This window comes from Salvelinus namaycush, unplaced genomic scaffold (assembly GCF_016432855.1).
Source record: "Salvelinus namaycush isolate Seneca unplaced genomic scaffold, SaNama_1.0 Scaffold91, whole genome shotgun sequence".
In the NCBI taxonomy this organism is placed as follows: Eukaryota; Metazoa; Chordata; class Actinopteri; order Salmoniformes; family Salmonidae; genus Salvelinus; species Salvelinus namaycush.
In genome coordinates, this window is record NW_024061653.1 from 177,501 (window position 1) to 190,000 (window position 12,500).

At 45.0% G+C, this 12,500-nt stretch overlaps 1 protein-coding gene across 1 annotated transcript in view; it reads right to left on the minus strand.

Moving 5' to 3' along the window:
- LOC120043428 (adhesion G protein-coupled receptor B3-like) overlaps window positions 1-12,500 on the minus strand; it is a 119,787-nt gene that overhangs the window by 95,267 nt on the left and 12,020 nt on the right. Inside the window, exons 4-6 of the mRNA XM_038988009.1 lie at window positions 12,467-12,500; window positions 4,659-4,823; window positions 1,363-1,464 (exon numbers count right to left, since the gene is read on the minus strand). The exon at window positions 12,467-12,500 is cut by the window's right edge and continues 131 nt beyond it. Of these exons, the coding sequence (XP_038843937.1) occupies window positions 1,363-1,464; window positions 4,659-4,823; window positions 12,467-12,500 (301 nt within the window). The remainder of the gene's footprint in view (window positions 1-1,362; window positions 1,465-4,658; window positions 4,824-12,466) is intronic.

Below are 12,500 nucleotides of genomic sequence, written 5' to 3' on the forward strand. Positions count from 1 at the left end.
GGAGGAGGAGGAGGAAGAGAGGAGGGGAGGAGAGGAGGAGGGGAGAGGAGAGGAGGGGAGGAGGGGAGGAGGAGGATGAGGGGGAGGGGAGGGGTTGGAAGGAGGACAAGGGGGAGGACAAGGGGAGGAGGGGAGGAGGAGAAAGAGGAGGAGGTTAGGGGGAGGGAGAGGAGGAGAAGGAGGAGGAAGAGGAGGAGGTTAGGGGGAGGGAGAGGAGGAGGTTAGGGGGAGAGGAGAGCAGGAGGACAAGGGGAGGGGCGGAGGAGGCGAGGAGGGGAGAGGAGAGGAGAGGAGAGGAGAGGAGAGGAGAGGAGAGGAGAGGAGGAGGGGAGGGGTTGGAAGGAGGACAAGGGGAGGGGAGGGAGAGGAGGAGGAGCCATGAGGTCTTTGATAAAGGGAAGGAGGAGGAGGATGAGGAAGAGGAGGAGGTTAGGGGGAGGGAGAGGAGGAGGCCTTTTTCCTTACCTGTAGAAAACAGCAGTTAAAAAGTGCCATGCTGTTGTAGGCAATATAATCATAGTTAGCCTAGTAATATGTCCCTGTCTTTGGCTGTAGGCTATTTGAAAACACATTGACATAATGCTGTGCGGGTCAATGCAATGCAAATAGGGAAATCTGTTCAGTAGAAACATACCGGCTGCATCTGAAACGGCACCCTATTCCCTATGCAGTGCAGAACTTTACAATAAAATAGTGCATTGTATATTAAATAGGGAGTCGTTTGGGACACAGGCATCGTGTAAAGCACTTCCAATCCGTCACAGCAGGAATGGATGTGTCAGTGGAATGTGACAGGGACATATCCATCACCACTAGTCCTCTCTACACATGAGTAATGGACAGAAAGCTCCCAATGAAACCTCAACATAATAGCCCCTGGAAAATGACTCATTTCATTATCAACTAAGTTACAGCAGAACATTCTAAAGTGCTCTAGTTTCTCTTGGTTCATTATTCAGTCAATGGCCATACAGCGGCTGGAGTCTGAATTCAGACCAGCAGGACTATCCTTTTTTTAAACTGTTATTTTTTTAAATGTATTTTATGAATCGAAGTTAAAAGTGAAGACTTGAATGAAAAAAGTAGGGTAAGTGAGAGGGTATGACAAGTGTTTGATACCACGCTCACATGCCCCAAAGGCAGTGGTGGTAACCACTAGGATAGACAAAACCCCAGGGCATGACTACTGTTCTTACTGTACTTAGTGTAGCATTAGGAGGACACAGACACACACACACACACACACACACACACACACACACACACACACACACACACACACACACACACACACACACACACACACACACACACACACACACACACGCACACAAACACACACACACACACACGTGTCCTTACCCGTGGCATTGGGAGGACACCTGTTGAAGGCCAGTTCTCCTGAAGGTGTTCTTCTCCACACCATGGATACAGTGTAGTCCTCCAGACAGATCTCATAGGGCGCTAGGGAGGGAACCGTACACAACACATTGCTGGGTTATTGCTGACTCACAAATATGTATAGTCCAGAAGAGGCTGGTGGGAGGAGTTATAGGAGGCTCATTGTAATAGTTGTAATGGAGTTTTTGGAACGGAGTCAAACGTGGTTTCCATCAAGGGTTGTTACTGGTTCAGGGAACAGAACCGAAAACCGGAAAATAACAATTAGGAACGGAACCCGAACCATAAACTAAAGTTATCTATACTGTTCCGGAAGATAACCGTTATTTTTAAAGCATGCAAACTGGTTAAAAACTTTTTTTCCAGTCCCACAAAAGTCACATCAAAAAGTGCCTATACAAAGCCTTCAGTCTGTCACTCAGAAAATATTATTATTATTATTATTATTTTTTTATTTTTTTTGTATTATTATTATTTTTTTTTTTTTTTGTTTGTTTTTTTGTATATTATTATTTGTCTTATATTATTTAATTATTATGTATTTATTTATGTATTATTATTGTTATTATTTTTTGTATTTTTAGTATTAACATAATTTTTATTATCATTATAATTTTTATTGTTATTATTATTCCAGCGTCTGCCTGCCAGCTGGACATTTTTGCCAGTGGGGGTGTGTTTGTGTTGAGTCTACCTGCCCCTCTGTCACACTCTGGCCTTTGTTATATTGATTTTCTTTATTAGTTTAGTTAGGTCAGGGTGTGACATGGGATGTTTGTGTGTTTTTGTCTAGTTTAGGGTGTGTGTATTGTTTAGGGGGTTTTGTAGTATGTATGGGGTTGTGTTCAGTGTAGGTGTTTAGGAAAGTCTATGGTTGCCTGATTTGGTTCTCAATCAGAGACAGCTGTTTATTGTTGTCTCTGATTGGGAGCCATATTTAAGGCAGCCATAGGCTTTAGGTGTTTGTGGGTAATTGTCTATGTTGAACGTTTGTAGCTTGTGTGTGCACTAACGTTTGTAGCTTCACGGTCGTTTGTTGTTTTTGTTTTGTAAAAGTGTTCGTTTCGTGTTTCGTCATCTCTAATAAAAGAAGATGTCCTCATATCCCGCTGCGCCTTGGTCCGCTTATTATGACGATCGTGACACCCTCCCCTGTGAAGCATAGCTTACTGTAGCCTACTGACAACATTACAAGTGTAATTCAGAAATTAGGGAGAGATGTTTAATTAAAGAAGAATGGATTTACTTTTCAATGCTAGTTAAGGATACTATAGTTATCACGTTTCACATTGGATTTATTAACTACAAAAGGTAAGAATTTGATTTTAATTCTAGTGCTGCTCTGCACACACAAGCTAGTGAGCTAGACATTCACAGTTCCTCCATAGAAGCTGCTCCTCCTCTGTGGGCTTAATTCAGATGATGTATGTCACAACAAGATGCCCAGCGCTTCAAGGCAAGCTTCCTCCAAACTCTCTCGCTGTCCCTCACCCTCAAAATGTCAGTTACATCTTGCGCCCTACACTGTGACTGGCAGCACAGTGTGTGTTTGTCTTTCATTACGATTAAACCATGCTGTTATGGCAAAATACTATTTGCTATTAATGTTAAAAAAAATACATATTTCAGAGGTTTAAAAAGGAACAGAAAGGAACAATAAAATCCCATTGTTTTTCGGGTTTGAACCGGTTCAGAACTTTATTTTGCTGGTCGAAACAGTGGAACAGAACCCCAAAAATAATGAATCTGTTTAGGACAAAACGATTGGAAAATAATTTTGGTTCCAACCCCTGGTTTGATACCATTCCATTAATTCCATTGAAGCCGTTACAAGGAGCCTGTCCTCCTATATCTCCTCCCACCAGCCTCCTCTATAATTGCATAAGTGTAGACTAGATTGTAACTAGATTGTAATACATGAACATGCTGTAGTTGTAAAATGGTTTCTTTGTGTTGGATTAAACTGCTTAAAATAGAACAGGTCTGAAAAAGATTGATAATGGGAACTGCTTCCCTACAGTCCTTACTCCTACAACAGAAACAATGCCACTCTTTACAGGGTGATAATGGTCAAACAAAAGATTGAATTTGCATTCATCGCTATGGTAGCGAACAGTCTCCATGGAGATAAAAACAGGTGGGTTAATCGACACCATCAATTAATAGTAAGATATTAATCATACATTAGGACCTAGACAAAATAACACTATTTTATTCTCTCTCTCGCTCTTTATCTCTCTCTTATTCTCCCTCTCTATTCTCTCTCTCTCTTTATCTCACTCTCTTATTCTCTCTCTCTCTTTATCTCTCTCTCTATTCTCGCTCTCTCTTTATCTCTTTTTCTCTATCCTCTCTCTTTATTATCTCGCTCTCTCTATTCTCTCTCTCTCTCTCTCTCTCTCTCTCTCTCTCTCTCTCTCTCTCTATTCTCTCTCTCTCTCTCTCTCTCTCTCTCTCTCTCTCTCTCTCTCTCTCTCTCTCTCTCTATCCTCTCCCTCTATATTCTCTCTCTCTCTCTATCCTCTCCCTCTATATTCTCTCTCTCTCTTTATCTCACTCTCTTATTCTCTTTCTCTCTCTTTATCTCTCTCTCTCTCTCTCTATCTCTCTCTCTCTCTCTCTCTCTCTCTCTTTATCTCTCTCTCTTATTCTTTCTCTCTCTATCTCACTCTCTTATTCTCTCGCTCTCTTTATCTCTCTCTCTTATTCTTTCTCTCTCTCTCTATCTCTATCTCACTCTCTTATTTTCTCTCTCTCTTTATCTCTCTCTCTTTAACTCTCTCTCTATCCTCTCTCTCTTTTTATTTCTCTCTCTCTATATATTCTCTCTCTCTCTAACAGCTTCCTCTTAAAGCTCCAGTCTGTGATTTGGGAAGGTGTTCAATGGTCATTTCAAGTCTTGATATTTACCCATTGGTTCTTGAAGAATAGACAATAACCTACAGTATACATATCTCATGAGTTTAGCACAATCTGTCAATCTTTATCGTAACCCAAAATAGAAGCGTTTTATTACTCCGTTGTTGAATTCATTGTTGAATTGCAGATGATCTTTCTAGGCTCTGTCTATTTTCAGAGCAGAGCTGAAGCTGGGTTGCCTACCCTCTGCTTTATGTAACTCTTATCGTTTCCTCCTACAGGAACAGAAAGGCACGTCACTCTTCCTCAGCGAAGAGGAAGATCATTATCTTCACTCTACGCTTCCAGTTAATTGACTCTTGCGGTCTCACTTATGGTGGTTATGGGGTTATCGTTACCTGGGCAACGCTGGTCACTGCACTTGCGGACTTCATCCCCCGTGCCCTCGCACTGTTGCCCGGTGACCGCTGCCCCCTGGCACACCCGCGCCCGCCTCTGCCAACCCCCGTCACATGACTTGGAGCAGCCACTCCAAGGCCCCCAGGGATTCCACTGGCCATTGGCTGAGGAGGAGAGACAGATCAGTTAAACCACTGGTCATTGGCTGAGGAGGAGACAGATCAGTTAAACCACTGGTCATTGGCTGAGGAGGAGATACACACCACTGTTAAACAACTGGCCACTGGCTGAGGAGTTAGACCCCTGGCCATTGGCTGAGGAGTTAGACCCCTGGCCATTGGCTGAGGAGTTAGACTCCTGGCCATTGGCTGAGGAGTTAGACCCCTGGCCACTGCCTGAGGAGTTAGACCCCTGGCCATTGGCTGAGGACTTAGACCCATGGCCATTGGCTGAGGAGTTAGACCCCTGGCCATTGGCTGAGGAGTTAGACCCCTGGCCATTGGCTGAGGAGTTAGACCCCTGGCCATTGGCTGAGGAGTTAGACCCCTGGCCATTGGCTGAGGAGTTAGACCCCTGGCCATTGGCTGAGGAGGAGACCCCTGGCCATTGGCTGTGGAGTTAGACCCCTGGCCACTGCCTGAGGAGTTAGACCCCTGGTCATTGGCTGAGGAGTTAGACCCCTGAGCAGCCACTCCAAGGCCCCCAGGGATTCCACTGGCCATTGGCTGAGGAGGAGAGACAGATCAGTTAAACCACTGGCCATTGGCTGAGGAAGAGACAGATCAGTTAAACCACTGGCCATTGGCTGAGGAGGAGACAGATCAGTTAAACCACTGGCCATTGGCTGAGGAGGAGACAGATCAGTTAAACCACTGGCCATTGGCTGAGGAGGAGACAGATCAGTTAAACCACTGGCCACTGCCTGAGGAGTTAGACCCCTGGCCATTGGCTGAGGACTTAGACCCATGGCCATTGGCTGAGGAGTTAGACCCCTGGCCATTGGCTGAGGAGTTAGACCCCTGGCCATTGGCTGAGGAGTTAGACCCCTGGCCATTGGCTGAGGAGTTAGACCCCTGGCCATTGGCTGAGGAGTTAGACCCCTGGCCATTGGCTGAGGAGGAGACCCCTGGCCATTAGCTGTGGAGTTAGACCCCTGGCCATTGGCTGAGGAGTTAGACCCCTGAGCAGCCACTCCAAGGCCCCCAGGGATTCCACTGGCCATTGGCTGAGGAGGAGAGACAGATCAGTTAAACCACTGGCCATTGGCTGAGGAAGAGACAGATCAGTTAAACCACTGGCCATTGGCTGAGGAGGAGACAGATCAGTTAAACCACTGGCCATTGGCTGAGGAGGAGACAGATCAGTTAAACCACTGGCCATTGGCTGAGGAGGAGACAGATCAGTTAAACCACTGGCCACTGGCTGAGGAGTTAGACCCCTGGCCATTGGCTGAGGAGTTAGACCCCTGGCCATTGTCTGAGGAGTTAGACCCCTGGCCATTGGCTGAGGAGTTAGACCCCTGGCCATTGGCTGAGGAGTTAGACCCCTGGCCATTGGCTGAGGGGTTAGACCCCTGGCAATTGTCTGATGAGTTAGACCCCTGGCCATTGGCTGAGGAGTTAGACCCCTGGCCATTGGTTGAGGAGTTAGACCCCTGGCCATTGGCTGAGGAGTTAGACCCCTGGCCATTGGCTGTGGAGGAGACACATCACTGTTAAAAAGGGTCTCTTTCTCAAATGCCTAAATATCTGTCCTCTCCTTGTGTCCTATCCGTGTGTCCTCTCCTTATGTTATATCCTCGTGTCGTATTCTTGTTTCCTCTCCTTGTTTCCTCTCCCTATTTCCTCTCCTTGTGTCCTCTCCTTGTCTGCTGATTGTTAAAATCTTGACAGGTAAAACATTATGGTGGCTGCTCATCATTAGACTGGCTTTGTCCTGGTCAGTTCATTCAGAGCAGAGTGATGAAGGAGTGCAAATTAATACAGTAGATGATGGATTTTAAAAAGGAGCCAGAGAGCCTCTGGACTCCATCTTCGCTCCCCAACATCCAATCGGTTGTCAATAAAGCATGACCAATAAGGTATCTCCATTTTTTTTACCATCAGCCAGCCTGTCTTTCAATTTCTATAACGGCACTAGGACCCCTGGGGATACCTGAGAAGACTCATGAGACCATAGTCCTACTGGTAAAATGCACATCAGGGGTACTTCAGGGGTACTCTGGGAAGCTTCAGGGGTACTCTGGGAAGACTCATGAGACAATAGTCCTACTGGTAAAATGCACATCAGGGGTACTTCAGGGGTACTCTGGGAAGCTTCAGGGGTACTCTGGGAAGACTCATGAGAGAATAGTCCTACTGGTAAAATGCACATCAGGGGTACTTCAGGGGTACTCTGGGAAGCTTCAGGGGTACTCTGGGAAGACTCATGAGACAATAGTCCTACTGGTAAAATGCACATCAGGGGTACTTCAGGGGTACTCTGGGAAGCGCAAAATGTTGTTGGTGGTACAGTAACCGAAAAAGGTTGTGAATCACAGCTCTAAGATACCACACGACCTTGACCATTCTCTGTGCTACGTTCCCCAGGGGATGCAGCTCTACTATGATGTGTAGCTAGAAGATGTGAATTCATTCTTACACAGACACAGTAGCTGGGATTATAGACACTGGGACACATGGGTGCGTGTCCCAAAGGGTGCCCTATTCCCTATATAGTGCACTACTTTTGACCAGGGACTCAGGGAATAGGGTGCCATTTGGCACAAAGCCGTGGACATGTTTTATAGTACCCAGAAATACAGTAAAAAAAAAAATAGTTTTTGGCAGAATTTTATCCAGATTCAATTAATAAAATGACTCTGATAATACTTGTAATAATGAGGAATATGTCTCCTTTTATGGCAGGGGAGGCTGCTCGGTGACTGCGGTGATAACTTTCCTCACTTTGCCAATATTAAAAGGCCTTTTATGATAAAGTTTCCCAAAGCAGTGGCATGTTTTATGGCTTTTTAATGAACACAGTAAAATCGAGCATTAGGAAAAAACAGATGGTCCCCCTCAGCTAAACAGTTAATCACATGACCTTCTCTGAAAGGTAGAACAACCCTGGGAAGGGGTCACACTCCTCTATTTCATCTCTCCGTCACTCCTCCGTCACTCCTCCATCCCACCTGTATTTACCCCTTCTCCATACACACGGGTCCAAGGACTAACCTCAGTGGAGGTCTGAAATGGACAGACATGATGCCGACCAAGTTCATCACAAAACAAGTCAGTAGTGCAACGTTGACCTGCGTTACACCAGCGTGTGGTGAGAGAGCATCGCTGTCTCCCAGTTCTCTGTAACATTATTCATGTTTAGTGAGCATCGCTGTCTCCCAGTTCTCTGTAACATTATTCATGTTTAGTGAGCATCGCTGTCTCCCAGTTCTCTGTAACATTATTCATGTTTAGTGAGCATCGCTGTCTCCCAGTTCTCTGTAACATTATTCATGTTTAGTGAGCATCGCTGTCTCCCAGTTCTCTGTAACATTATTCATGTTTAGTGAGCATCGCTGTCTCCCAGTTCTCTGTAACATTATTCATGTTTAGTGAGCATCGCTGTCTCCCAGTTCTCTGTAACATTATTCATGTTTAGTGAGCATCGCTGTCTCCCAGTTCTCTGTAACATTATTCATGTGTTAGTGTAAAAATCCCATTTGAAGATGAGAGTTCCAGGGTTCTGACTTGATACATTCAGACTGCTAGCAGTCCACTAACACTACGCTGACATCTAAGTGTTGGGAATAACTCAGAGACAAACAGTTTAGCATAGCAAACACTGAACTAAATCAAATCAAATCAAATTGTATTTATCACATGCGCCGATTACATGCTTACTTACAAGCCCTTAACCAACAATGCAGTTTTAAGAAAATAGCAACAAAAAAAAGTAAGAGATAAGAATAACAAATAATTAAATAGCAGCAGTAAATAACAATAGCGGGGCTTTATACAGGGGGTACCGGTACAGAGTCAATGTGCGGGTGCACCGGTATCGAGGTAATTGAGGTAATATGTACAGTACATGTAGGTATAGTTATTAAAGGGATTATTAATGTAACTACATGACTAACACAAATACAGTATATCTAACAGGATGTTATAGATCTAATTGATGGGACCTGGTCACTGTTTTTTCGGTAGCGTAGTTGGCATTGTCAAGAGGGCGGCCATGTGTGTTTGCAAGGCGGATGTTCTGGGTTCTAGTCTCTGTGTGAGCTGGATCAGGAGGAAGTGGTACGTCTGAGCAAGCACAGTGACGTCCGTCACTTCTACATACCAGGCTCTAACCTGTCTGGATTGTAGCACCCACCACATTTACATACACCCTGTCAGCCAGGCTCTGACCTGTCTGGATTGTAGCACCTGTTACTTCTACATACACCCTGTCAGCCAGGCTCTGACCTGTCTGAAATGTAGCACCTGTCACTTCTACATACACCCTGTCAGCCAGGCTCTGACCTGTCTGGATTGTAGCACCCGTCACTTCTACATACACCCTGTCAGCCAGGCTCTGACCTGTCTGGATTGTAGCACCTGTTACTTCTACATACACCCTGTCAGCCAGGCTCTGACCTGTCTGAAATGTAGCACCTGTCACTTCTACATACACCCTGTCAGACAGGCTCTGACCTGTCTGAAATGTAGCACCTGTCACTTCTACATACACCCTGTCAGCCAGGCTCTGACCTGTCTGGATTGTAGCACCCGTCACTTCTACATACACCCTGTCAGCCAGGCTCTGACCTGTCTGGATTGTAGCACCCGTCACTTCTACATACACCCTGTCAGCCAGGCTCTGACCTGTCTGGATTGTAGCACCTGTCACTTCTACATACACCCTGTCAGACAGGCTCTGACCTGTCTGGATTGTAGCACCTGTCACTTCTACATACACCCTGTCAGCCAGGCTCTGACCTGTCTGGATTGTAGCACCTGTCACTTCTACATACACCCTGTCAGCCAGGCTCTGACCTGTCTGGATTGTAGCACCTGTCACTTCTACATACACCCTGTCAGCCAGGCTCTGACCTGTCTGGATTGTAGCACCCGTCACTTCTACATACACCCTGTCAGCCAGGCTCTGACCTGTCTGGATTGTAGCACCTGTCACTTCTACATAGACCCTGTCAGCCAGGCTCTGACCTGTCTGGATTGTAGCACCCGTCACTTCTACATACACCCTGTCAGCCAGGCTCTGACCTGTCTGGATTGTAGCACCTGTCACTTCTACATACACCCTGTCAGCCAGGCTCTGACCTGTCTGGATTGTAGCACCCGTCACATTTACATAGACCCTGTCAGCCAGGCTCTGACCTGTCTGGATTGTAGCACCCGTCACATTTACGTACACCCTGTCAGCCAGGCTCTGACCTGTCTGGATTGTAGCACCTGTCACATTTACATAGACCCTGTCAGCCAGGCTCTGACCTGTCTGGATTGTAGCACCTGTCACATTTACATAGACTCTGTCAGCCAGGCTCTGACCTGTCTGGATTGTAGCACCTGTCACTTCTACATACACCATGTCAGCCAGGCTCAAACCTGTCTGGATTGTAGCACCCGTCACATTTACGTACACCCTGTCAGCCAGGCTCTGACCTGTCTGGATTGTAGCACCCGTCACTTCTACATACACCCTGTCAGCCAGGCTCTGACCTGTCTGGATTGTAGCACCCGTCACTTCTACATACAACATGTCAGCCAGGCTCTAACCTGTCTGGATTGTAGCACCTGTCACATTTACATACACCCTGTCAGCCAGGCTCTAACCTGTCTGGATTGTAGCACCTGTCACATTTACATACACCCTGTCAGCCAGGCTCTGACCTGTCTGGATTGTAGCACCTGTCACATTTACATACACCCTGTCAGCCAGGCTCTGACCTGTCTGGATTGTAGCACCTGTCACATTTACATACACCCTGTCAGCCAGGCTCTAACCTGTCTGGATTGTAGCACCTGTCACATTTACATACACCCTGTCAGCCAGGCTCTGACCTGTCTGGATTGTAGCACCTGTCACATTTACATACACCCTGTCAGCCAGGCTCTGACCTGTCTGGATTGTAGAACTCTCTGGTCCTTGCTCAGTGCTAGATTGACCAACAGTCTTTATTCTGAACTCTTATTGCAGTAGTTACAGATACTGTCGTAGTTTTGTATTCAGAATGACATTTGCATGGCATGTTCATATTGTTCATAGCATGTATTTTGTATGGTGATTCAGAAGATGAATTTATTTAAAACGATAGTTCACCAAAATGACATCGTGTCCAAATCATCCAAAATGAGTGCTGAGAGATTAGTTCTTCTTGAGGTCGGTTCGTTTTCAGTTAGATTCATAAATTAGATGTTGTTTATCTTGGCATTTAATGCACTATGTATTGTGTGGGTTGAATGCTGTAACAACACTGAATAAAACAATTAAAACATCACAAGTCCCACGATGGTAGTGACTTCCCATTACTGCTTATCACTTATTAACCATCCTTTATTTATTTTAATAAAATATTTGTTTTATTTGATGACTTTAATATTAATATTTAATTCCAAGTCATCATCTCATCTCTATAGAGCTGCTGTCTGACATCATCACTATTTTAGTAGTTCTTCAAATTAAATAAGACATATTTTTATGAATGCAGAACACCGACTACTAATCACTTAGATCATGTATTTTCAGGTAGAGATACCTCGCGAAGCAACTGCCCTCTATATCTATCTTCTGTCTCTCCTCTCTCTCTCCGTGTCTTCCCCACATTGAACTAATGTAGCAGGCCTATAGAAACACACCGAACGGACAAGTAGGCACGCAATGGATTATGGTCATTGCAGTTAATTACCATGTTTTCTGCACTAAACTTTGTAGAATATCTACCTGTTGGAAACTACAACTCCCTACTACATCGCACAGTTCGGGCTTGATCTGATTTATCTCTAGAGAAACTACTTAATGTGTGCATTGAGCTCACAGAAAAAAGAAAAAAGAAATGAACGAAATGGAATTAAAATAATTGAACCAGTGAATTAGTTGTTTCAAAAACCAAAAATATCCCCAGTTTCAGTTCATCGCTCAGGACTATCTATAAGAGACTTTGTTGAGATTCACAATCAATTTGAGATACTTTTGGATGATTTGGACATGACGCGCAAAAACTGCTAATATTGGTCCCATGACTTGAATAGGAATTGTGCCACAAATGCTAAAATGTTAACTAAGGGGAACTAAACCATACTGTATCATGGATCGCTGTCATACCTTGTCCACAGACCGCTGACAGCGTAGGGAAACCAATGTGTCATTTTGTAATTTGGGTGAACCATTCCTTTAAGTTTATTTGGACAGGGACAATGTACAACACAAACACCACTAAGAAACCACTGAGAAACATTGTTCCAGATTTAGCTAACAGCTAATTTACATCTGTAGTCCCTGGGACGATGATGATAGCGATGATGATGATGATGGCGATGAGGATGGCGATGATGGTGGTGGTGATGATGATGGTGATGATGATGGTGATGATGATGATGATGATGATGATGATGATGATGATGATGGCGATGAGGATGGCGATGATGGTGGTGGTGATGATGGTGGTGGTGATGATGATGGTGATGATGATGGTGATGATGATGATGATGATGATGATGATGATGATGGCGATGATGGTGGTGGTGATGATGATGGTGATGATGATGGTGATGATGATGATGATGATGATGGCATTAATAGCTAAGTGGCCCAGTCAGTGTGTTACCTGTGCAGTCTGGATTGTAACACTCTCTGCTCTC